This window comes from Pygocentrus nattereri, chromosome 25 (genome assembly GCF_015220715.1).
Source record: "Pygocentrus nattereri isolate fPygNat1 chromosome 25, fPygNat1.pri, whole genome shotgun sequence".
NCBI classification, from domain to species: domain Eukaryota; kingdom Metazoa; phylum Chordata; class Actinopteri; order Characiformes; family Serrasalmidae; genus Pygocentrus; species Pygocentrus nattereri.
Window position 1 is genome coordinate 32,754,179 of NC_051235.1, and position 26,481 is coordinate 32,780,659.

Here is a 26,481-nt window from a genome sequence, read left to right on the forward strand (position 1 = left end):
CTCTTTCCTGATCAAGCTTCATCAGCAGCTTCATGTGAGAACCCACAGCTGAGTTGTGGTTGATTCACACTGGATTTGTGGCACCGCAGACTGTAAACACAGACGAAGAAACTCAATGGAGATGCTAACAAGATCCTTTCCTCTTCACTTGTCGTCAGACAGAGAGAGGAGTGTTGTTTAGCTGCTCTGAATTCATTATCATGCGGTTCCTGGGGGGATATATGTTTATTGTTCTCCAGCTGTTGGTCTATTTTCACTCTGACATGTTTCACCATGCGTTACTTTCCACGCAGAACCACAAAAGCGCTTAGCAACATCCTACACACACATATCAGGGACAAAATCCCCAGACAGCTCTCTTTACACAAACCATGGTTCTCTAAAGCTTCTGTAGGAGAAACACTACAATCATTGTCCACTTTATCAGCTCCACTGACCGTATAGCTGCACTCTGTAGTTCTACAGTTACAGACTGTAGTCCATCTGTTTCTCTGATACTCTGTTACCCTGTTCTTCAGTGGTCAGGACCCCCATGGACCCTCACAGAGCAGGTACTGTTTGGATGGTGGGTCATTCTCAGAACTGCAGTAACACTGACGTGGTGGTGGTGTGTTAGTGTGTGTTGTGCTGGTACGAGTGGATCAGTCTCTGCAGTGCTGCTGGAGTTCCACCTTGTAGATGTAAAGTCAGAGACGACAGCTCATCTGCTGCTGCACAGTTTGTGTTGGTCGTCCTCTAGTCCTTCATCAGTGGTCACAGGACGCTGCCCACAGGACGCTGCCCACAGGACGCTGCCCACAGGACGCTGTTGGCTGGATATTTTTGGTTGGTGGACTATTCTCAGTCCAGCAGCGACACTGAGGTGTTTATAAACTCCAGCAGCACTGCTGTGTCTGATCCACTCGTACCAGCACAACACACAATAACACACCACCACCACGTCAGTGTTACTGCAGTGCTGAGAATGACCCACCACCCAAACAGTACCTGCTCTGTGAGTATCCATGGGGGTCCTGACCACTGAAGAACAGGGTAACAGAGTATCAGAGAAACAGACCTGGTTTAATATTTGCTGAAAACTGATGGAGAGCCGTGTTTTTCAGAGTGCCGGTCAGTCAGCAGGCGTGTTTGTTGACTTCGCATGAATCCGTTTCCTTTGGCTAACCCTTCTTTCTCGCTGCTGCAGTGATCGTGATCCTGTTTGTGTTGAGGAAACGTTATCAGAAGCAGAACCTGGTCACTCTGGGGAAACCGGTCGGAGAGATTCACGAGCAGCTGGTGACCTACGACGAGGAGGGCGGCGGAGAGATGGACACCAACGGCTACGACGTCAGCATCCTGTCTTCGGCCTGCCACAGCAGCAGCCTGCGGCCGACCCCGGCGCCGGTCGTGTACGCCGTGGCTAAGAAGCCTCCGGCCTGCAAAGGGGACATGGCCATGATGATCGAAGTGAAGAAGGACGAAGCGGATCACGACCGCGACGGGATTCCCTACGACACTTTACACATCTACGGCTACGAAGGCACAGAGTCCCTGGCTGGATCTCTGAGCTCTCTGGACTCGTCGTCCGTCGCGTCCAACCTGGATTACGACTTCCTGAGCGACTGGGGGCCGCGATTTAGGACCCTGGCTCAACTCTACGGAGTGGACGGGTCGGATTCGGACAGCTCGTACTGATCCGGGAGCAGCAGAAACACCGCTTTAAGGCTAAACGTCATCAGTTCCTTCAGGATAAACCACTTTAGGAAGGCTCGGGCGGCGGAATTGGGTTCTTCTGCTTGTTTTTTCCAAGTTTCTTGTTTTTTCCACTGTTTCTTTCCATTATGTTTTATAGTCCAACATATATACATAGGGTCTAAAGTCTGAGAGCTACTGAAACACAGAATCTTTGAAATTTTCATCTGAATTTCAGTTGCGTAGTATTTTGTTGGCGTGTCCCTCCTGCATTAACTCCACAAGCCTCTGTAAAGCCCACCTGAGCGGCGTCTGACCACCAGCTTCACTGGACGAGATCAGACTACAAAACAAATCTGACCTTTTTGTACATGATGACATCACAAATTTGCTTAAAGGGCCCATATCATGGAAAATTGAATTTCAGCAAACGCTCAAGACGCACCGTTCACTCCTCAGTCCATACAGGCCATACAGTCCATACAGTCCATATATGGAAACTAAACTGAAAAAAAAACAACCTGTTTTGCATTCACTGTTTCTGTGATGTCACAAGAACCAACTCATTTACATATACATCCACCTATTCAGCCTATAGCACTTTAGCCCCGCCCATTCACACAGAAGTTCTAGGGAGTGTTTGAGCTCTGAGTGCTTGTTGAATGAGACACAACGCGAGGCAACCAATCAGAACAGAGGTCATTTACATGTCTTAAAGGCACAGTAACAAAATCAACCCGTTTAAGAATGAATCGTCGCTGTCCAATGAAAAATGCATCTCCATTTTTTGTGATTTTTACTTTTTGGCATCTTTGAGCTCGGCAGCCGTCCTTTACAATGTGAAAATTTCATGATGATCGGACCAATAGAAATGCTCCAAAAATGGCTTAGAATAACACCCCTTTCCATTAACGTACATTAAGAGTAAAGAAGGTTTTTCTCCTCTCCTGTAAAGTCACCATTTCAGAGGTGCTCGTTTTTCTATGGACAGCGACGGAATAGAAGTTGGGAAGTGGACTGCGGCCGTTTTCGGTACATAAAACCGCACAAACGCTATGGTGGAGAAAATCATATGCAAACAGATGTGAGATATGGGCCCTTTGAATTGGACTAGAGACCTGGAGCAGAACCTGCGATGTTACGCCTGCACTTCACGCGTGGTTGACTCTGTAGAAGACTCTGTAGAAGCTTAAACTGCAGATTATATCACACAGATCTGCTGACATGCATCACATCCTACGCCTGTAGTGTGAGACTTCAGTTCTTTCGCAGACGCACGACACAGACCTCCTGATCTGTAAACAGCGCTGACCCCTGCCCGCCGCCATATGCGCACGGATGCCGTATGGGTTGAACAGATGAGCTGGAATGAGATAAAAGGAGGTCGAGCAGAAGATTTGTGGGGGGTTTTTTCCCCCCAGAGGATCTTAATTGAGCCATATTGCGTTAAAGAACTTTAAATGAAGGCGATTCTGTTTGAACGCTGTGTGTAAACGAACGGCGGCGGTGAAGACGCACATATTAACAGCGTCAGTATCGCGACGTTTTGGTTTGCTTATGTTTTTTTTGCATTCTGCCTGTCAAAAGTTTGGGGACACTAAGCGCTTCAGCATGTTTTTTCATACAGACGAGCATCCACGGCGACATAAAGCACACATAAGGCTGCATAAGAGCATCGTAGAGCCGTGGCTTTATTCCCACCGTGACAGATAAAAAAACAAACTGCTCTCCGTTTGCGTTTAAGACGAACTGGAGGTTTATTCCATATCGAAATGCAAAAAAAAGTGTTTTTATCAGATAAACTATTAATTCTAAAAGGAATAAACTTCATTGCAATAACTCTGTTTGTGCAATCGTGAACATCTGTTACTAAGGCTGTAGTTTAAAACAGATTTTTTCAGGCTATTTTGTACGTATCAGCTTGATTTCACTCTTTTCTCCACTGGGAAAAACGGTTTCTACAGTGATTTGGTTTCAGGGAAGCTTTTCCAGCTTGTTTCGATCAGTCTTAAACGGGAACTCCACCAATATTTAAAAAATTCGACATAATTAAAGATGCCGAGATGCAAACGGAGTCGTTGGGAGTGGTTTGGAGTGAGATGCTCTGTTCTAGAGAAAGTCAGGATTGTTCACAGCAGTGGTGATAGGAACCAGATGTCCGAAGAGTGTAACACCTTTAAAAGCAATGAGCCGTTTCACATCAGACCACATCTGAGTGACTGATTACATCGTAAGGACCGAATTAATCAGAAATGTAGAAAAATTGGTGGAATTCCCCTTTAGGTTTATTCTAAACGTATTCAGGAAATTGCTACATAAACAAAATTCCCACAAAGTAGTGCCTCATATATTGTTTCTAAAGCCGACACCCGTGGAAACGTAGCTAGACATTCAGGCTTTGGCCCAATTTTAACTGAAATTTTCAAGAAAGCTGGTTAGATTTGGTCATTTTTCTTCCACCAAGGCCTACAGAACTGAAAGAATTGTTCCCAAAGAGGAATAAAGCCAAAGGCCACGCCCATTTTCTCCCCCTGTTGTGATGTCAGGGGTTTAAACCATTTTCAGACCAAAACAAATTCAAGAAAACATTGAAATCGTTAATGAAACCTGCTCTTTGTCCCAAAGTGGACACTGAATGATATTTTCTCTACTTCTTTATTGACAAGCTGTCCTCAGGCTTCTGACGGCCGGTCTGTTTGTAATCCTAAAAGGTCAGGATTTGTCGTAACGCTGGCCGCAACGTCTGAAAAGTCATATCAGATTTTTCACTGCGGGCCTCTGAATGTGGGATGTCGGTTTCGGTGGTCAGCGCTGGCTCGTCTTGGCAGGAAATGACCTCAGCGCTAGTGGGAGCAGCAGAGGAAGCGGTGGCAACAGGGCTCTGACAGAATTAAAGCCTACAGCCAGTCTGTTTGACAGGAATCATCAACACACCAATTGTTGTGAATAAAGCTCAAATCTCTGAGGTCCTCCTTAATAAGGCAATAGCAGAAGCCTCAGGAAGCTCGGACGCTCGTAAAGGGGCGAGAATTAAGTCTGAATAACTTTAACCTTTCAACTAATCGAGTCCGGCATAGAGATTCGTCACGAAGCAAGCCGCACAGCAAAACGCTGACCGCGCTTCTCCACGTCCGAAGAGAAGCGAGGATGTCCCGGGATATTTTCTAGCGTTTGAGCACATTACAGGCCTCGTCGCTCAGATCCGATCTCTCTGACACGGCAGTTCTGACTCGGTTAGGTCAGTGACTCTAATCTGTCATTAATGTGATGAACCGGCTCCTGAACTGACCATCATGAGCTCCTCCTACTCAGTGACGTCACGTGACTGAATCACTGCATCATCAGCTCAAACTAACGAGCAGAACGAGCTTCGCTGAGAAGATCATTAACTCTGATCAGCTCTCAGCTTCGTTATTAGAGCCAGACGGAGGAGGAAAAGGTGAGACGAGCTGCTTTTCCACCGTCTACAGGCTTTAACGTCTGTTCGGCGCTGTTGCCATGGTAACGCTGAATGATGACGCAGTGGAAAAAGCGCATGAATTCCGATCTGAGCATCACATTGAGGTCACATGGCCCCGAATCGGATACGTATCCAATCTAGGACCACGTATGAAAGCGGCTCAGGTCGGATGTGAAAAGACCAGATTTGCGTCCACACAGCCCTGAAAACACCAGATCTGAGTCACATCAGAGCAGAGAATCGGATTTGAGCCACTTCAGCCTGGGAATGTGAACGGAGCCTTGCATTCGTTCGGATTAGAGGTGGAGAGCGTCTCCTGTAAAGTTGCCAGGTTGGAGATGCTTACCTACTGTAGCTCAAAACATGGACTTTAAAGAATGACAACAGCACCTTCTCCGTTTTCTTCTCCGCCGCCTGAACACAAATGTTATCCACTGAAAAATTCCAAGGTTTGGAGCTAAAACTATGACCTGGCACCACCTTGTTCAAACAGTTCAGTGAATGTAGATCATTTGGAAATGTTGCAGCTGTTTTTGGTGCCTGAACTCTGTTTCAGTCTGATAGCAGCTGTAAACTCAGCAGGTTTAAATCTAAGCCTAATCTGCCTTTAATCCAGTGAGTGAGGCGTAAACAGAGAGATTCAGAGGGTTTGGTGTGAAACGGTCCAGACGTCTTTACAGTGGTGGTGATGGGAACCAGGCGTCGCCATGACGACAACACAGATATAGACACTTTATTTACCATCCAGAACCACCAGAGAACCTACACGAGTCTTCTGAGCTTGTATGGAATGTTGATGATGGAAAACAGTGGAAAATCTGGAATAATGAGTTTTCTTTGGGGACTATTTTGCCGCACAGCGCCCTGCATGTCTCCCTCCACCATGAATGGAGTTGAAGTTCTCTAAACTCTCATAAAACAGCGTCTCAGTCATCAGGCAGTGAATTCAGAACCAGCTCATGTAGGAACTTTCTGTAGGAGCTTTTAGAGGGACGTCTGGTTCCTATCACCACCACTGTGAGGAGCTTTTAGAGGGACGTCTGGTTCCTATCACCACCACTGTGAGGAGCTTTTAGAGGGACGTCTGGTTCCCATCACCACCACTCTGAGCAGTTCTGACTTGGTCAGGTTATCTAGAACACCAAACCGCTCTGAACGACTCTGTTTACACCTGAACCATTTAATTATATGCACATTTGGTGAAATTTGTATCTAATCTGTCATTTTACACGCGTTTTACAGCGCACGTGATAAAGTTCTGTGTCTCCGCCGTTTCGTAGCTGTTGCTCTTTAAAAATGGTCTTTCGAGTGAGACGTCCAGCAGGTTTCTGGGCCCGATTGTTAGTCCTGTGAGACCAACCGGCGAAGAGCCGCTTCCTTTGTTTGTCGTCCTTCGTCACTCTCTAAATATTTACCTTCGCTCACAAATCCTCACCTACTTCTTCACGGGGGAAACAATGAGTGGAAGCCATCTTCCCCCTTTCCTGCCGCTGATCCCATTCACCCGCGTGCTAGCACACCGAATACGGCCACTTCCCGTCCCTGTGAGCACAAGAAACTCGCTTCCTGCTCTCTTATCTGTTAAGTGAAGTCACACATTGGAGCCGCTTCCTGTTTTCATTCCACGGAGGGAAAAGCCCAGGAAAACTTTAAAGAATAACATAAACGATGGCATCTTAGCCACCAGGCGTTGGGTTCGTTGTCTAAGCGAGACGCTGATAAAGGTTGTGCTTTTCTTATCCCACTGTTTGCCTGTAGTCCATCCACTGTAACCAACTTTTAGTGAAACGACCGCTTTAAGAACAATATTATATTCACAGTTCAGCTTAAACTGATGTTTTGATATGTACTGACGCCACCGCCAGTGTAGGAGAAATCACTTGAACGCTTAACACTATTATTCCTTTATTTTACACACTGCTTACTTTCTCTGAAAGGCAATAAAGTACTGAAACGTCTCTCTATGGGAAGAAGATGTACGGAGACACTGGAGGGTCTTCCATAGAGAAATGTGCCTGCATTCGATTGTGATCTTTTAAATTGTTATTATTACTATAATTATGTTCATTATGGGTGAGTAAACTCCCTCGCTCAGTTTTACTTGACTATTACTGTCTGTCTGTCAGTCTGCTGGTGCTGAATGACTGTTTTTTATATTACGGGTGAAGCGTGCTGGAGTAGCTCTGTACATTGTCCACTAGGTGTCAGTATTGTGTAAGTGTGACTGTATGTGTGACTATATGAGAGCACAGATGTGCATTTGTGCTCTATTGAAAGCAATATGTGCCTTTTGATAATCTTTTTTCTATTGTTTATATTGTGTAATTTTTTTTTTGTTGTTTTCAAAAATTGCCAATTTTGTATTCATACAATAAATTTTTCACTCAATAATTTTGGTTATGCTTACAGTTCTTGCAACGCTACTGCAGTACCTCCACTCACTGGCCGCTTTATTAGAAACACCCACCTTGTGATTCCACTCACTGGCCACTTTATTAGAAACACCCACCTTGTGCTTCCACTCACTGGCCGCTTTATTAGAAACACCTACCTTGTGCTTCCACACACTGGCCACTTTATTAGAAACACCCACCTTGTGCTTCCACTCACTGGCCGCTTTATTAGAAACACCCACCTTGTGATTCCACTCACTGGCCACTTTATTAGAAACACCTACCTTGTGCTTCCACTCACTGGCCGCTTTATTAGAAACACCTACCTTGTGCTTCCACTCACTGGCCGCTTTATTAGAAACACCCACCTTGTGTAGGAATAATGGAAGACTCACACGAACTGCATCAACAGATGAGCAACAGTCTCTAGCTAAACGCCAGTGAGGTGGATCTAGAAGGGAGGAGTTTCTGATAAAGTGGCCAGTCAAGGCAAGTGAGGTAAATCTCAGTAGCTTTACTTCCCTCCAGCAGGAACACATCAGAGATAAGAGCAGAGGAAATCCCACCACAGCCACTCACACTCGCCCAGCTGGGACTTCCTGAGTGTGCAGACACGTCTCAGAGATAAAGTCTCGAGGTCTACAGAGCTATGACTCTCAGCAGCCATCAGGGGTAAAACGATCAGTTCCAGTAAAAACACAGAAAGGAGATGCACTGAACGCAGCCGCAGAGACGTGAGCACTGTTCAAACAACCTTATGACTAATCACCCTGTAGAGCAATTAGCCACTGCGTTGTGGTGCTTTAATCAGAGGTGCGCGTTATGAGGCACAGCAGGACTGACAAAATCACTGTAACGCACAACCTCAAGTGGCCCTTCTGCTTTTTGAGAACAGTGGACAGCAAAAAAATTGCTTTACTCAAATTACATAGAAAATAAACAATTCCTCGTTACTAAAATGAGAGCTGAGAAGTTTATCTGGGAGTCTTTATCCACCATCCACACCCACATCTCCAACCACAAGAACACTGCATACACAAGGCCACCCACCTGAACTGATCTAGACCCTCTTCATACATCCACCGCGACTAATCTAGAACCTCTCCAATACCCACCTGAACTGATCTACACCCTCTTCATACATCCACCTGGACTAATCTAGACCCTCTCCAATACCCACCTGAACTGATCTAGACCCTCTTCATACATCCACCTGGACTAATCTAGACCCTCTCCAATACCCACCTGAACTGATCTAGACCCTCCTCATACGTCCACCTGGACTAATCTAGACCCTCTTCATACATCCACCTGGACTAATCTAGACCCTCTTCATACATCCACCTGGACTAATCTAGACCCTCTTCATACATCCACCTGGACTAATCTAGAACCTCTCCAATACCCACCTGAACTGATCTACACCCTCTTCATACGTCCACCTGGACTAATCTAGACCCTCTCCAATACCCACCTGAACTGATCTAGACCCTCTTCAAACATCCACATGAACTGATCTAGACCCTCTTCATACATCCATTGGGACTAATCTAGACCCTCTCCAATACCCACCTGAACTGATCTAGACCCTCTTCATACATCCACCTGAACTGATCTAGACCCTCTTCATACATCCACTGGGACTAATCTAGACCTTCTCCCATACCCACCTGAACTGATCTAGACCCTCTCCCATACCCACCTGTACTGATCTAGACCCTCTCCAATACCCACCTGAACTGATCTAGACCCTCTTCATACATCCACCTGAACTGATCTAGACCCTCTTCATACATCCACTGGGACTAATCTAGACCCTCTCCCATACCCACCTGGACTAATCTAGACCCTCTCCCATACCCACCTGGACTAATCTAGACCCTCTCCAATACCCACCTGAACTGATCTAGACCCTCTCCAACACCCACCTGAACTGATCTAGACCCTCTTCATACATCCACCTGTTGTTCCTGCTGTTTTTGTTCGGGGCATGAAGAGCTATGTTTTGTTCCTATGTATAAAACTTTTTGTGTAATGACCATAAAGACCACTTGAACATATGACCACTTTTTGTGATTGGTGCAGTAATATAGAACTCAACTGCTGTGATGAGGAAGACACTGAACACAGATTAGATTTTAGGACTGGAACCACTTTCAATATCTGTTTTCACAGAAAGTCACTGGAAGTGAATTCATTTTTAAAGTATATTCAGGCAAACGTTATACAGCCATACCTTAAAGACAGATATCACATCATTTAGAATGTTAAATAATTAGAGTATGTGATTAAAAATAATAAATAAATAACTTAAATAAATTAAGAGATTACTTTATACAGAGAGACAGTGTACATTGTCCTTTGCAGTACACAAAGCAGCCAGAAGAGGGTGCCATTTGTCAACGTTTTGTCACACGTAGGCAAACCTAACCAGTAAGGTTGCTGAAAGACGTATAAAGTTTAGAGACTTCGTTCTTCCTATAGTTTTGAAACGTCTAAGTTAAGCTTGTTAGTTACTTTCATCTACAGTTTCTGGCCATTTGGGGGTCGTAAGAAGCTGATTGTACTGCGTGTAATGCTGCTCACTAAAACACTGCAAATCCTCCACAGTGCATGAGAAATTACAAGAGCATAAAACCCCATTTAGTGTGAATTATTATACTCACACACCCTGAATCACTTCCAGATCTGTGCACGCTCCGTCTCTGGGGGCTGCCCACCATCTGCCCACATACACAGAGCATGCTTCCTTCATACATGCCAGCGAATGGCCACTATCCAAGTGAGTGATCCTCCCATTTCCACTCACTGGCCACTTTATTGGAAACACCTACCCTGTACTTCCACTAACTGGCCACTTTATAAGAAACACCGACTTTGCGCTTCCACTCACTTTATCAGAAACCGTTCTTACCAGACTAACAGTGATGTTGACCAGTGACCACCCAAAAAATAGCCAGTCAAGAGCAGCTCTGTGGTCAGAAACTGACCATTCATGAAGGTCAAGATGAGCTCCAGGCTTTAACCATACTCCAGCATGGTGGGGCTAATAAAGAGGATGAGGAAGGTTATGAACAAAGGTGGTTTGAGAACATTAAGTCAGTCCAGAGAGTTCCGTCCTTCTCCCTTAAAGGAAGACAACAACTGCGTATCAGTCCAGGGAGATTTATTCACCTCCACTCACCTCAGAGTCCTTTACCACATCAATAACACAGCCTCCCACTGAGGGGTCCTCACACAGTCACGCCAGACTACACCAGGTTTCAGCTGCACAACACAAATAACGTCATTTGCATTATATAGAAGTACTTAGGACACATGCTGTATGTATATACACTATATTTCCAAAAGTATTCGGACGTCTGGCTTCACACGCATATGAATTTGAGTGACGTCCCATTCTTAATCCATAGGGTTTAATAGGATGTCGGCCCACCCTTTGCAGCTATAACAGCTTCAGCTCTTCTGGGAAGGCTTTCCACAAGGGTTAGGAGTGTTTATGGGAATTTCTGACCGTTCTTCCAGAAGCGCATTTGTGAGGTCAGACACTGATGTTGGACGAGAAGGCCTGGCTCACAGTCTCCGCTCTAAATCAGTGGTGCCGCTTTACACCACTGCATTCCACGCTTTGCACTGCGCTTGGTGATGTAAGGCTTGGATGCAGCTGCTCGGCCATGGAAACCCATTCCTTGAAGCTCTCTACGCTGTTCTTGAGCTGATCTGAAGGCCACATGAAGTTTGGAGGTCTGTAGTGATTGACTCTGCAGAAAGTCGGTGACCTCTGCGCACTATGCCCCTCAGCATCCGCTGACCGCTCTGTCATTTTACGTGGCCGACCACTTCGTGGCTGAGCTGCTGTCGTTCCCAATCGCTTCCACTTTGTTATAATCCCACTGACAGTGGACTGTGGAATATTTAGTAGTGAGGAAATTTCACGACTGGACTTGCTGCACAGGTGGCGTCCGATCACGGCACCACGCTGGAATTCACTGAGCTCCTGAGAGCGACCCATTCTTTCACTAATGTCTGTAGAAGCAGTCTGCAGGCCTAGGGGCTCGGCTTTATACACCTGTGGCCATGGAAGTGACTGGAACACCTGAATTCAGTGATCTGGATGGGGGAGTGAAAACTTTTGGAAATATAGTGTACGTATAAGTGCCTACATTTAATAATAATAAGGCGCATATGTTATATATGTATCTATATCTACTAACATGTCTAACATACACTATCAAAAAAGATGGTTCTTCAAGGGTTCTTTAGTAAAGACAATGGTTCTATATAGGACCATGGACACTCAAAGAACCTTTCGCAGGATTAAAGGGTCATTTGCATCATAAAGGGTCCTTCAGATGGATGGAAAATGTGCATGAACATGCTATACATGGTTCCACCTAAAAGGGTTCTTCTATTGAACAATTGAAGAACAATTTTGGGTACTCTATAGAACCCCTTTCAAAAGCATCTATATAGAACCATCTACAACCATCTAGAACCATTTCATGATGCAAAAAAAAAACATTTAATACTGCAAAGGGTTCTTTGAATGTTCGTGGTTTTATATAGAACCGTTCTCTGATTTAAGGGGGCATTATATATCGCTGCTGTAGGAACAAAACCTTGTATCTCCATTTTTGACGTTTTTCAGTTTTTGGCATAATTTGAAAGTACCTGTCGCCCCTTATATTGTGTGTTAATTTCATGATGAATGGACTAATAGAAATGACCCAAAATGACTTGGAAAAAATTCTGGTTCCATTGATTTACATTAAAAGCAAAGTAGGTTTTTTCCTTCTCCTGTAAAGTTACGATTTTGGAGATACTAAGTTTTGTTAGCAGCGATATGCAAGCATTTATATGTGATGATGATGATAATAATAATAATAATGTCCCACATTTGTTATTTATCCAAATGTCTATATAAACATGTTCTAAGGCAGATTGTAACTTAGCCTAAGTCTAACCTCAGGAACCGAGCAGAAGTGTGAGGCAGTCTAAGTCTAAAGTCAGAGTGTGTTGTAGGTGCTCTAGGGCTGAACTGGTTTTCTCTGGATTTACTGTCGGGGCAAATTTGTACCGCAAGTGTAGAAAAACACGCGCACACACACACACACACGTGTATGTCCACATGTCTGTGTGTGTCAGCAGATGTTCGGTCCTGCTGCTCTGGGGCAGACCGAGCCACATGTCCACTCACACAGCCCTCACCACGGCTTCCCCCACAGCCCGCATTACAGCGACGGCTTCCTGAAGAGCAGGCCGCGGAGTAAAGAGAGGAGCGCGGCCGCCGCCGCAGCTGACACTCCTCCCACTCTGACTGGATGAAGCTCAGCAGGTTCGAGAGGAGAAGCTCAATATGAACCATATGAAGGTTATTTAATCAGGTAGAAGCTCCTTAGACTGATCCATAACTTTACAGCTGTTCTAGTACAGCTGACGCCTTCTGAGAGCTGATTGGTTAGAGTTACTGCTACTGAGAGCTGATTGGTTAGTGTTACTGCTACTGAGAGCTGATTGGTTAGCGTTACTGCTACTGAGAGCTGATTGGTTAGTGTTACTGCTACTGAGAGCTGATTGGTTAGTGTTACTGATACTGAGAGCTGATTGGTTAGTGTTACTGCTACTGAGAGCTGATTGGTTAGTGTTACTGCTACTGAGAGCTGATTGGTTAGCGTTACTGCTACTGAGAGCTGATTGGTTAGTGTTACTGCTACTGAGAGCTGATTGGTTAGTGTTACTGATACTGAGAGCTGATTGGTTAGCGTTACTGCTACTGAGTGCTGATTGGTTAGAGTTACTGCTACTGAGAGCTGATTGGTTAGAGTTACTGCTACTGAGAGCTGATTGGTTAGTGTTACTGCTACTGAGAGCTGATTGGTTAGTGTTACTGCTACTGAGAGCTGATTGGTTAGTGTTACTGCTACTGAGAGCTGATTGGTTAGTGTTACTGCTACTGACAGCTGACTGGTTAGCGTTACTGCTACTGAGAGCTGATTGGTTAGCGTTACTGCTACTGAGAGCTGATTGGTTAGTGTTACTGCTACTGAGAGCTGATTGGTCAGTGTTACTGCTACTGAGAGCTGATTGGTTAGCGTTACTGCTACTGAGAGCGGATTGGTTAGTGTTACTGCTACTGAGAGCTGATTGGCTAGAGTTACTGCTACTGAGAGCTGATTGGTTAGTGTTACTGCTACTGAGAGCTGATTGGTTAGAGTTACTGCTACTGAGAGCTGATTGGTTAGAGTTACTGCTACTGAGAGCTGATTGGTTAGTGTTACTGCTACTGAGAGCTGATTGGCTAGTGTTACTGCTACTGAGAGCCGATTGGCTAGAGTTACTGCTACTGAGAGCTGATTGGTTAGTGTTACTGCTACTGAGAGCTGATTGGTTAGTGTTACTGCTACTGAGAGCTGATTGGCTAGTGTTACTGCTACTGAGAGCTGATTGGTTAGTGTTACTGCTACTGAGAGCTGATTGGCTAGTGTTACTGCTACTGAGAGCTGATTGGTTAGTGTTACTGCTACTGAGAGCTGATTGGCTAGTGTTACTGCTACTGAGAGCTGATTAGTTAGTGTTACTGCTACTGAGAGCTGATTGGTTAGTGTTACTGCTACTGAGAGCTGATTGGTTAGTGTTACTGCTACTGAGAGCTGATTGGTTAGTGTTACTGCTACTGACAGCTGACTGGTTAGTGTTACTGCTACTGAGAGCTGATTGATTAGTGTTACTGCTACTGAGAGCTGATTGGTTAGTGTTACTGTTACTGAGAGCTGATTGGTTAGTGTTACTGCTACTGAGAGCTGATTGGTTAGTGTTACTGCTACTGAGAGCTGATTGGTTAGTGTTACTGCTACTGACAGCTGACTGGTTAGTGTTACTGCTACTGAGAGCTGATTGGTTAGTGTTACTGCTACTGAGTGCTGATTGGTTAGCGTTACTGCTACTGAGAGCTGATTGGTTAGTGTTACTGCTACTGAGAGCTGATTGGTTAGTGTTACTGCTACTGACAGCTGACTGGTTAGTGTTACTGCTACTGAGAGCTGATTGGTTAGTGTTACTGCTACTGAGAGCTGATTGGTTAGCGTTACTGCTACTGAGAGCTGATTGGTCAGTGTTACTGCTACTGAGAGCTGATTGGTTAGCGTTACTGCTACTGAGAGCTGATTGGTTAGTGTTACTGCTACTGAGTGCTGATTGGTTAGCGTTACTGCTACTGAGAGCTGATTGGTTAGTGTTACTGCTACTGAGAGCTGATTGGTTAGTGTTACTGCTACTGACAGCTGACTGGTTAGTGTTACTGCTACTGAGAGCTGATTGGTTAGTGTTACTGCTACTGAGAGCTGATTGGTTAGCGTTACTGCTACTGAGAGCTGATTGGTTAGTGTTACTGCTACTGAGAGCTGATTGGTTAGCGTTACTGCTACTGAGAGCTGATTGGTTAGTGTTACTGCTACTGACAGCTGACTGGTTAGCGTTACTGCTACTGAGAGCTGATTGGTTAGTGTTACTGCTACTGAGAGCTGATTGGTTAGCGTTACTGCTACTGAGAGCTGATTGGTTAGTGTTACTGCTACTGAGAGCTGATTGGTCAGTGTTACTGCTACTGAGAGCTGATTGGTCAGTGTTACTGCTACTGAGAGCTGATTGGTTAGCGTTACTGCTACTGAGAGCGGATTGGTTAGTGTTACTGCTACTGAGAGCTGATTGGTCAGTGTTACTGCTACTGAGAGCTGATTGGTTAGAGTTACTGCTACTGAGAGCTGATTGGTTAGTGTTACTGCTACTGAGAGCTGATTGGTTAGAGTTACTGCTACTGAGAGCTGATTGGTTAGCGTTACTGCTACTGAGAGCTGATTGGTTAGCGTTACTGCTACTGAGAGCTGATTGGTTAGCGTTACTGCTACTGAGAGCTGATTGGTTAGCGTTACTGCTACTGAGAGCTGATTGGTTAGTGTTACTGCTACTGAGAGCTGATTGGCTAGCGTTACTGCTACTGAGAGCTGATTGGTTAGAGTTACTGCTACTGAGAGCTGATTGGTTAGTGTTACTGCTACTGAGAGCTGATTGGTTAGAGTTACTGCTACTGAGAGCTGATTGGTTAGTGTTACTGCTACTGAGAGCTGATTGGTTAGTGTTACTGCTACTGAGAGCTGATTGGTTAGTGTTACTGCTACTGAGAGCTGATTGGTCAGTGTTACTGCTACTGAGAGCTGATTGGTTAGAGTTACTGCTACTGAGAGCTGATTGGTTAGTGTTACTGCTACTGAGAGCTGATTGGTTAGCGTTACTGCTACTGAGAGCTGATTGGTTAGAGTTACTGCTACTGAGAGCTGATTGGTTAGAGTTACTGCTACTGAGAGCTGATTGGTCAGTGTTACTGCTACTGAGAGCTGATTGATTAGAGTTACTGCTACTGAGAGCTGATTGGTTAGTGTTACTGCTACTGAGAGCTGATTGGTCAGTGTTACTGCTACTGAGAGCTGATTGGTCAGTGTTACTGCTACTGAGAGCTGATTGGTTAGTGTTACTGCTACTGAGAGCTGATTGGTTAGTGTTACTGCTACTGAGAGCTGATTGGTCAGTGTTACTGCTACTGAGAGCTGATTGATTAGAGTTACTGCTACTGAGAGCTGATTGGTTAGTGTTACTGTTACTGAGAGCTGATTGGTTAGTGTTACTGCTACTGAGAGCTGATTGGTTAGTGTTACTGCTACTGAGAGCTGATTGGTTAGTGTTACTGCTACTGAGAGCTGATTGGTTAGAGTTACTGCTACTGAGAGCTGATTGGTCAGTGTTACTGCTACTGAGAGCTGATTGATTAGAGTTACTGCTACTGAGAGCTGATTGGTTAGAGTTACTGCTACTGAGAGCTGGTTGGTTAGTGTTACTGCTACTGAGAGCTGATTGGTTAGTGTTACTGCTACTGAGAGCTGATTGGTTAGTGTTACTGCTACTGAGAGCTGATTGGTCAGTGTTACTGCTACTGAGAGCTGATTGGTTAGTGTTACTGTTACTGAGAGCTGATTGGTCAGTGTTACTGCTACTGAGAGCTGATTGGTTAGAGTTACTGTTACTGAGAGCTGATTGGTCAGTGTTACTGCTACTGAGAGCTGATTGGTCAGTGTTACTGCTACTGAGAGCTGATTGGTTAGTGTTACTGTTACTGAGAGCTGATTGGTTAGAGTTACTGCTACTGAGAGCTGATTGGTTAGCGTTACTGCTACTGATAGCTGATTGGTTAGCGTTACTGCTACTGAGAGCTGATTGGTTAGAGTTACTGCTACTGAGAGCTGATTGGTTAGCGTTACTGCTACTGAGAGCTGATTGATTAGTGTTACTGCTACTGAGAGCTGATTTGTTAGAGTTACTGCCACTGAGAGCTGATTGGTTAGAGTTACTGTTACTGAGAGCTGATTGGTTAGTGTTACTGCTACTGAGAGCTGATTGGTTAGAGTTACTGCTACTGAGTGCTGATTGGTTAGCGTTACTGATACTGAGAGCTGATTGGTTAGCGTTACTGCTACTGAGAGCTGATTGGTTAGTGTTACTGCTACTGAGAGCTGATTGGTCAGCGTTACTGCTACTGAGAGCTGATTGGTCAGTGTTACTGCTACTGAGAGCTGATTGGTCAGTGTTACTGCTACTGAGAGCTGATTGGTTAGTGTTACTGCTACTGAGAGCTGATTGGTTAGTGTTACTGCTACTGAGAGCTGATTGGTCAGTGTTACTGCTACTGAGAGCTGATTGGTCAGTGTTACTGCTACTGAGAGCTGATTGGTTAGAGTTACTGCTACTGAGAGCTGATTGGTTAGTGTTACTGTTACTGAGAGCTGATTGGTCAGTGTTACTGCTACTGAGAGCTGATTGGTTAGAGTTACTGTTACTGAGAGCTGATTGGTCAGTGTTACTGCTACTGAGAGCTGATTGGTCAGTGTTACTGCTACTGAGAGCTGATTGGTTAGTGTTACTGTTACTGAGTGCTGATTGGTTAGTGTTACTGCTACTGAGAGCTGATTGGTTAGAGTTACTGTTACTGAGAGCTGATTGGTCAGTGTTACTGCTACTGAGAGCTGATTGGTTAGAGTTACTGTTACTGAGAGCTGATTGGTCAGTGTTACTGCTACTGAGAGCTGATTGGTCAGTGTTACTGCTACTGAGAGCTGATTGGTTAGTGTTACTGTTACTGAGTGCTGATTGGTTAGTGTTACTGTTACTGAGAGCTGATTGGTTAGAGTTACTGCTACTGAGAGCTGATTGGTTAGCGTTACTGCTACTGAGAGCTGATTGGTTAGAGTTACTGCCACTGAGAGCTGATTGGTTAGAGTTACTGTTACTGAGAGCTGATTGGTTAGTGTTACTGCTACTGAATGCTGATTGGTTAGTGTTACTGTTACTGAGTGCTGATTGGTTAGCGTTACTGCTACTGAGAGCTGATTGGTTAGCGTTACTGCTACTGAGTGCTGATTGGTTAGTGTTACTGCTACTGAGAGCTGATTGGTTAGCGTTACTGCTACTGAGTGCTGATTGGTTAGCGTTACTGCTACTGAGAGCTGATTGGTTAGCGTTACTGCTACTGAGAGCTGATTGGTTAGTGTTACTGCTACTGAGAGCTGATTGGTTAGCGTTACTGCTACTGAGAGCTGATTGGTTAGCGTTACTGCTACTGACGGTGAAACTCCAGGTCTACAGGAGTCAGACAGTAATCAGATTTCTGCTTTACAACCAGCCAATAAACTCAAAGAAGAAGACGTGACGTGGAAGATGAACAATATTTAAATCCTTCATTTGTTTTAAGTGTCGCTCCAAAAGTGTTTACTGCATGTCACTCATGCTCAGACTGAGAAATCCGAAAGAAATCCGAGTGAGAGCTCACAGCACTGAGAAATCTGATTACTGAGATAAAATCCAGGCTCTTTACCAGATTTCTAAATCAGATTTCTGGACCTCACTCAGGTCTAAGAAATCAGAGTGTTCTGTTTACATGGCCGTTAGAATAATCAGATAATGCTGAAATCTGATTATGATTATGAGTGTAAACGCACTCAGGGAAACTCTAATAAAGCGGCAGTCGAATGTATGTGTAATGTGTGTATGGTAACCAGAGAAGGAAGGGAAAAGTAAAAGCTACTGGCAACATCTCACCTGAACACGCAAAGTTGCCAGCTCAGTATTCGGTAATGAGGCGCGGAGATTAATGAATAGCGCAGTGAAGCTCACACCAACGGAGACAGCCGTCATACATTAATGACACGTCTGAAGCTGCTGCGCTGTTGGATTTTTAGTCTCGTGTGAGTTAGAAAAGTGACTGAAACTCTCACATGCGCTGTAAACTGCTGAGCTAGTGCAGCTCCGGTCCTCAGAGACTTCCCAGGTGCAGATACTCAGAAATCACACAGCTGGAATCCCTGAGGTGTAACACCTAAATTAGCCACAAATATCAGGCCAAGAAAACATGCAGCACTGCCCCATTAAAAATATCAGCAACATCAAATGCAGTACTGGACAGTAACTGAGTAACTGAGTAAATGTAATTGGTTTCTGTACTTTAGTATTTTTGGTGTATCTGTACTGAAGTTTCTCCGTTCTGGGCGTCTTTCTCCTTTCACTCCACTACATTTCAGAGTCTAATATCCGACTTTTTCCTCCTACATTTTGAGAAATCCGTCGTTCCTTTTGGTTTCTGTGTGTATAAAAACGTAACATGTCAAAACGAAAGAAGCGCAAAGCCAGAGCACCAATCAGGGCCCAGCGGTCACTTTGTTTAGAGCTGGTTTTGACCTGTTGGTCATACCGACCCAGTGCAGCACGCGGTTCAACGTCAGCGCAGCAGCGTAAAACTTTGGGAGAGTCTGTTCAACATAAATGATGAACTAACCTAACTTTGTGTAAATAGAGCTCAATATAGAAATATGTCCACATATGCAGTCGAGACTGACGCGGCTTTTTTCTGAATTTCTACAAACACCATTTCATTTTATAGTAAATGAGTTTGGGCTGGTTTATGTTTATGAACAGACGCCTACAGATCAACATAGTAAAGGAGCTCATCTGTGATCCTGAGTTTAAAGCCAGTTTTTATTCAACTTAAACTTGGAACTAAGTTGTAAATAAATCTGAAACTGAAACTTTGCTTGTGTGTAAAAAGTGATTTCAGAGCCACTCGGTTCTCCCTGATGGAAACTGTTTACCTTCAGTGTTTTGTGCTTCTGATCATTTTAATAGACGTCAGCGTCACTAATTAATGACGTTCTATTAAAAGACTGGTTTACCAAGAGAGACGCTGGAGGACTTTCACCTGAAATGAGTTCATGAAGCCAGTCTGGTTATAAAAATGATAACAGGACATCAGAGCCAGAATTCCTCTTTTAGTACTTTTACTTTATACTTAAGTACATTTGAAGGGAAATACTTTAGTACTTTTACTCAAGTGGAGGTCTAAAGGGAGGAACTTCTACTTTTACTGGAGGAATATTTTACCTTGGGGGTCTCGACTTTAACTCAGGTACAGGGTTTGTGTTCTTCGTCCAGCACTGATCAAATGAACATATGAGCCCAAATGTCGTCGATCAGCCAAAACGTGTTTGGTTTCCAAAGTTTGCTTCTTTATTTTTATACTGAAGCTACGAGGCTAATGTGGCTAAGAGTAGAAATTCGGTCTAAACCACACCAGTTAGCATCACGCTAAATCAAAGGTAACGTTAATTACTTACACTATGTGGCCAGAAGTTTGTAGACACCGGACCAACGCGCCTATTTGAGTTTGTTTGACGTCCCATTCCAAGTCCATGGGCATTAATATGTTGGTCCTTTTTGCAGGTGTAACAGCTTCTTCCACTCCTCTGAGAAGCTTCACACAAGATTCTGTAGAGTGTTTGTGGTAATTCAGTCAGTCATTCAGTGAGGTCAGGCACTGCTGTTGGACAAGAGGGTCTGGCTCACAGTCTCCGTTCTAGTTCATCCCAAAGGTGGTCAGTGGGGTGGAGGTCAGGGCTCTGTGTAGGCCACTGGAGTTCCTCCACACCAACCTGGTCACTCCATGTCTTTGTGGAGCAGCATTGTGCTCAGGATCTCAGTCATGCTAGAACAGGAAAGGCTCTTCCCCAAACTGCTGACACAAAGCTGGAAGGACATGATGTCTGTAAAATGTCTTTGTGGAACTAAGGAGTGTGAAAAACAGTCCAGCCCATTATCTTTACTGTTGGCGCTGTGAGTTCTGGTAGGTAACGTTCTCTTGACATCCACCAAACCCAAATTCATCATCTGATAGAGAAGACAGAGATAGAGAAGATAGAGAAGCTGATTCATCACTCCAGAGAACACGTTTCCACTGCTCCAGAGTCCAGTGGCGGCTTTACAGTCCTCCAGCCGACACTTGGCATTGCGCATAGTGATCTCAGGCATGTGTGCAGCTGCTCAGCCATGGAAATCCATTTCATCAAGTTTCCAAAGCACAGTTCTTGTGCTGATGTTGCTTCCAGAAGCAGTTTGGAACTCTGTAGTGAGTGATGCAACAGAGGACAGCATTTTGAAAATGCTCACAACTTCATTTATCAGACTCTTTTATGTCAAAACAGTGTGGAAGGTTTAATATATATATAAGAAACATATATAAGATAACAAGCTAAATAAGCTCAGGATTGATTTCAGGTTGTGGAGCACGGTCTGATGATTGGCAGGAATCCTCACACATGCCAGGAGGCTTTCTGCAGAAGCCATCAGTTTCACCATCTGAAATATTTATAAAGTTCTCCTGGCTCTGCAGTTCATTCTGATGGATGGGCTGAATGATTTGGCAATGAAAGCCACAGGCCTCCCGTACAGACTGAGCAGTGACCGTTCAGAAAACCTCACTGGTGATGGAGGCAACACACACTGCACAGAGCAAACAGTCATTATTACTGTAGCCTCTCATCCCTCCCTAATTAATAATACAGGACACCATGCCACTCCCGGCCACTTTATCAGAAACCCCTCCCTTATAGCTCCGTATTGCTGGTGTATCACCACCCAAGTAATGTCTGGTCAGCTTTGGTCCCATGGACAGAAACTGACCAGTGATGAATGAGAAAGAGGGGGCTGATGAACGATACAGCAACAGACAATTTGTTTTTAGGTGTTCCTAATAAAGTGGCCAGTTAGTGGAAGGACAAGGTAGTGTTTCCAATAAAGTGGCCAGTTAGTGGAAGGACAAGCTAGGTGTTTCCAATAAAGTGGCCAGTGAGTGGAAGCACAAGGTAGGGGTTTCCAATAAAGTGGCCAGTGAGTGGAAGCACAAGGTAGGGGTTTCCAATAAAGTGGCCAGTGAGTGGAAGCACAAGGTAGGGGTTTCCAATAAAGTGGCCAGTGAGTGGAAGCACAAGGTAGGGGTTTCTAATAAAGTGGCCAGTGAGTGGAAGGATAAGCTAGGGGTTTCTAATAAAGTGGCCAGTGAGTGGAAGCACAAGGTAGGGGTTTCTAATAAAGTGGCCAGTGAGTGGAAGCACAACGTGGGTGTTTCCAATAAAGTGGCCAGTGAGTGGAAGGACAAGGTAGGTGTTTCTAATAAAGTGGCCAGTGAGTATAAAGGCCTTCTTCGTGTTTGTCTGTTATCCTCGGTACTAAACCCTGTGTTTCTGATATTTTCTCGCGTTTCTGTCTTTTGTGTGTTTTTTATTCTGTGCTATTCGTTTTTACATCTGTTGCTTGCAAGTTTGAACCAACTGGCCAATGCACGCGCAGGAGGCGGGGCTTTACTAGCCAATCGCTGCGCGCGTGTGGGCGTGGCCTGGTGAAATATGGGTGTGGAAAAGACAGGCAGGGTCGTCCACGCGCCGCTGTCCGTCGTTCTGTCTGCGGGGAATCTGACGGAAATGTAGGTTAAGCGCGCGCGGTGGGGATATTTTAGGCGCTGAAAGCGATCAAAGCGCGATGCAGCGCTGAGCGTCTCGCGGAGCTTCCATTGTCCTCGCGCGCGGTGCACGCGGCCTGGCCGTGAAACGCTGAGAGAGAGAGAGAGAGAGAGAGAGAGAGAGAGAGAGAGAGATTGCTGCTCGTGCTGGAGGCTCGTGCTGCAGTGAGTGAGTGAGGCGGAGGATGGCATGGAGTGACAGCGGGCAGCGCGAGGTCCAATCGGTGGCACGAGGGCATCTTCATACGCGCAGAGGGGTAAGTGGGCAAGTGCACGTGCATTCGGGCTGGGCGGCATCTAAACGGGTGCACGAGCGCGAGGCAGAGAGTTGTTTATATTTCTGTAATGCTGTCTCGTCTGATGCTCCCAGCATTATTTCAGCTCACACGACATTTATTGATGTTAATTAATATTCATTAATTCATTAAATAATTTATCATAAAGTTCAGAGTCTGATTGCTGAACTGTGTAGCCAACAGGTAGTGGAAGCACAAGGTAGGTGTTTCCAATAAAGTGGCCAGTGAGTGGAAGCACAAGGTAGTGTTTCCAATAAAGTGGCCAGTTAGTGGAAGCACAATGTGGGTGTTTCTAATAAAGTGGCCAGTGAGTGGAATCACAAGGTAGTGTTTCCAATAAAGTGGCCAGTGAGTGGAAGCACAAGGTAGGTGTTTCCAATAAAGTGGCCAGTTAGTGGAAGCACAAGGTAGGTGTTTCTAATAAAGTGGCCAGAGAGTGGAAGCACAATGTGGGTGTTTCTAATAAAGTGGCCAGTTAGTGGAAGCACAAGGTAGGTGTTTCTAATAAAGTGGCCAGTGAGTGGAAGTACAAGGTAGGTGTTTCTAATAAAGTGGCCAGAGCGTGGAAGCACAATGTGGGTGTTTCCAATAAAGTGGCCAGTGAGTGGAATCACAAGGTAGGTGTTTCCAATAAAGTGGCCAGTTAGTGGAAGCACAAGGTAGGTGTTTCTAATAAAGTGGCCAGTTAGTGGAAGCACAAGGTAGGTGTTTCTAATAAAGTGGCCAGTGAGCGGAAGCACAAGGTAGGTGTTTCTAATAAAGTGGCCAGTCAGTGGAAGCACAAGGTAGGTGTTTCTAATAAAGTGGCCAGTCAGTGGAAGCACAAGGTAGGTGTTTCTAATAAAGTGGCCAGTGAGTGGAAGCACAAGGTGGGTGTTTCTAATAAAGTGGCCAGTTAGTTTCATCTAACTTTGTATTGATTAGCAGAAAAATATTCAATATAGTCCAAAAATTAGGTTGCATTTTATTAGATGTTCGAATAGGGGTGCATTTTTGGAGACAGGACGGTTCTTCAAGGGTTCTTTAGTAAAGGGAACCATGAACTCCATATTGAACAATTTTATGCATAAACGGTTCTTTGTATCGTGAAACGGTTCTTCGGGAAGCTAGTAGCAATAGCAGAACCCTTTTTGTACTATGTAGAACCATTTTCAACAAGGTTCTAGAACTTATGGTTCTAAATAGAACCATTTCTAAAAGAACTGTTGCTTTACCTCATCTGTCCACTGTTACCTATTGTATCTCGCCTGTCCACTTACACCTGTCTAATTTAATCTGTCCCTTTGTTCCTGTCCACTTACACCTGTCTAATTTAATCTGTCCCTTTGTTCCTGTCCACTTACACCTGTCTAATTTAATCTGTCCCTTTGTTCCTGTCCACTTATACCTGTTCTTTCTCACCTGCCCATTCCCATTGGTCCTTCCTCACCTGTCCACTCTCACCTATTCCATTTCACTTGTCCACTTACACCTGTCTACTTTAATCTGTCCATCTCATCATGCATGCTTACCTGTCCTCTCTCACCTGTCCACCTCCTCATGCATGCCCACCTGTCTACTTCTCCCTGTCTGCTCTCACCACTGTGTCACCTCATCTACTCCCACCTGTCCATTTCCTCTTGCACTCTCACCTGTGTTTCCTCATACACACTAGTCTGTCCACTCCCACATGTCCCCTCTCACCTGTCCATCTCTTCATACTTGTCCACCTGTCCACACCCACCCATCTATTTCCTCATGCAATCTCACCTTTCCATTCTCACCTGTCCACTCTCACCTGTCCTCTCTCACCTGTCCTCTCTCACCAGCCCACTTCCACCTGTCCACTCTCACTTGTTTATCTCCTCCCTCAATTTCAACAGTCCACTCTCAATTCTCCGCTCTCACCTGTCCACTCTCACCTGTCCACTCTCACCTGTCCACTTTCACCTATCAATCTAAAACTGAATTAACGGGGAGAGAAAATGAGGTAAACTCAGGCTTACCTAACTCTCTCACTCACTCTCTCTCTCTCTCTCTCTCCCTCTCTCTCTCTTTCTCTCTCTCCCTCTCTCTCTCTCTCTCTCTCTCTGCTGTGTCTGTCTGTCTGTCCCCCCCCCCCCCCCCCCCCTCTCTCTCTCTCTCAGGTGAGGACGTGTCTCTGTGTGTTGTCTCAGTTGGGGTGTCTGAGGTCAGACTGACTGCAGGAGGAGTGGTTGATGTTGATGAAAGTGTTCAGGTGAGCAGAGCTGGTCTTATTCACTGTCCTGCTGCTGAGGTCCATCTGTCCATCCGCAGCCCCGGCTGACCGTCTGGGACAGTGTGGATTGTCTGACTGTTGCTCTTCAGCTCAGTAATAAACACAGTGTTAAGGGTTTAGTGGATCTCGGAGCAGCTCTGTGCTGATGATCTCGACACGTTCATCTTCATGATCATCACCCTCATCCTCGGTACGAAGAGCAGCCCGGAACACCCGGAAGGTTTGAGTGCTGACGTCACAGCATTGGCAGAAAGTGGGCGTGGCCTTTGGCTTTATTTCCAGGCTAGAGCTTTAAGCATCTGTTCCTTCAGTTTTGTGGCTTTGTTGCTAAATTAACACCAATATCTAAAAAACAGTAAATGCAGTTTGTTTAAATATTTAAATTAGCTTAAATAATGGAAATATTAGATTTTTTAAAAAATGAAGTGAGGTAGTTTGTAAATTGTTGCCATGTGGCAGAAATATAGAAAGCACCATAAAATCTAATGTTTCTCTAAAAATATTTTCCCATTTTTTTTGAAAAATGGAAAAGATGGAAAATGAAAATAATATTCGAATGAGGTACGTAAGTTATGCATACCTGTAAAAAGACACAGGAACATCATTTTCCTGATCAAAGACAAATTTATTTCCTATTTCATTTCATGAAATCATTCACAATTAATAAGTAATTTAATTTACTCATCAACATGTTTTTATGGACTAGAAATGCAGACAAAGGCAGCCTGACATTTGGGGAATATCGCAATTCCTTCTGTTAAAACTGTCCTTTCCAGTCGTTTAGAATCCAGATAATGTTACGGTTACAAAGCTCATTTACATTTTCACATTTAAATGTAATCAAAAGTAAAACGAGCAGCATCAGTGCTGTGAAAGCCAATTAGTTAGTTCAGTCCTTGTGAATTTAAGAACCTGACTGCTTGAGGAATAAAGCTGCTGCAGAGTCTGGCAGTGGTGGAACGGATGCTCCGGTACCTTCTGCCAGACGGCAGCAGTGAGTAAAGTCCGTGTGAGGGATGGACGGTGTCGTCCACAATGCTGGTGGCTTTCCGGATACAGCATGTGGTGTAGATGTCCATGATGGAGGGGAGAGAGACCCTGATGATCTTCTCAGCTGTCCTCACTATATCCTGTAGTGTCTTGCAGTCTGATGCAGTGCAATTCCCAAACCAAGCGATGATGCAGCTGCTCAGGATGCTCTCCACTGTCCCCCTGTAGAACATGGTGAGGATGGGAGGGGGGAGATGAGCCTTCTACAGTCTCCGCAGGAAGTAGAGGTGCTGCTGGGCTCTCTTGGCTATGGAGTTGATGTTGAGGGATCAGGTGAGGTTCTCTGTGATGTGGACACTGAGGAACTTGGTGCTCCTGACGATGTCCACTGCAGAGCCAGTGATGTTCAGTGGGGGGTGGTCACCTCATCTCCTTAGTTTTGTCCACATTCAGAGACAGCTTGTTGGTTCTGCACCAGTCCGTTAGCCGCTGCACCTCCTCTCTGTGCGCTGACTCTGTGAGCGTATGAACATCTGTTTTAT

At 44.9% G+C, this 26,481-nt stretch overlaps 2 protein-coding genes across 4 annotated transcripts in view; both read left to right on the forward strand.

Moving 5' to 3' along the window:
• The window catches only part of cdh5 (cadherin 5), a 34,586-nt gene extending 29,601 nt beyond the window's left edge, over window positions 1-4,985 (forward strand). The window contains 1 exon segment of the mRNA XM_037534446.1: window positions 1,187-4,985. Within this exon segment, the coding sequence (XP_037390343.1) occupies window positions 1,187-1,677 (491 nt within the window). The 3' untranslated portion in view covers window positions 1,678-4,985.
• Window positions 4,986-12,793: 7,808 nt separating this feature from the next.
• The window catches only part of bean1 (brain expressed, associated with NEDD4, 1), an 83,749-nt gene continuing 70,061 nt past the window's right edge, over window positions 12,794-26,481 (forward strand). The window contains exons 1-2 of one of the 3 annotated variants that reach the window (XM_037534318.1): window positions 12,794-12,911; window positions 24,837-24,928. The gene's annotated coding sequence lies outside the window, so the exon portion shown is untranslated. Of the gene's footprint in view, window positions 12,912-22,315; window positions 22,672-24,836; window positions 24,929-26,481 lie in introns of those variants that run through there. The other 2 variants (XM_037534317.1, XM_037534319.1) reach the window with 2 other exon arrangements.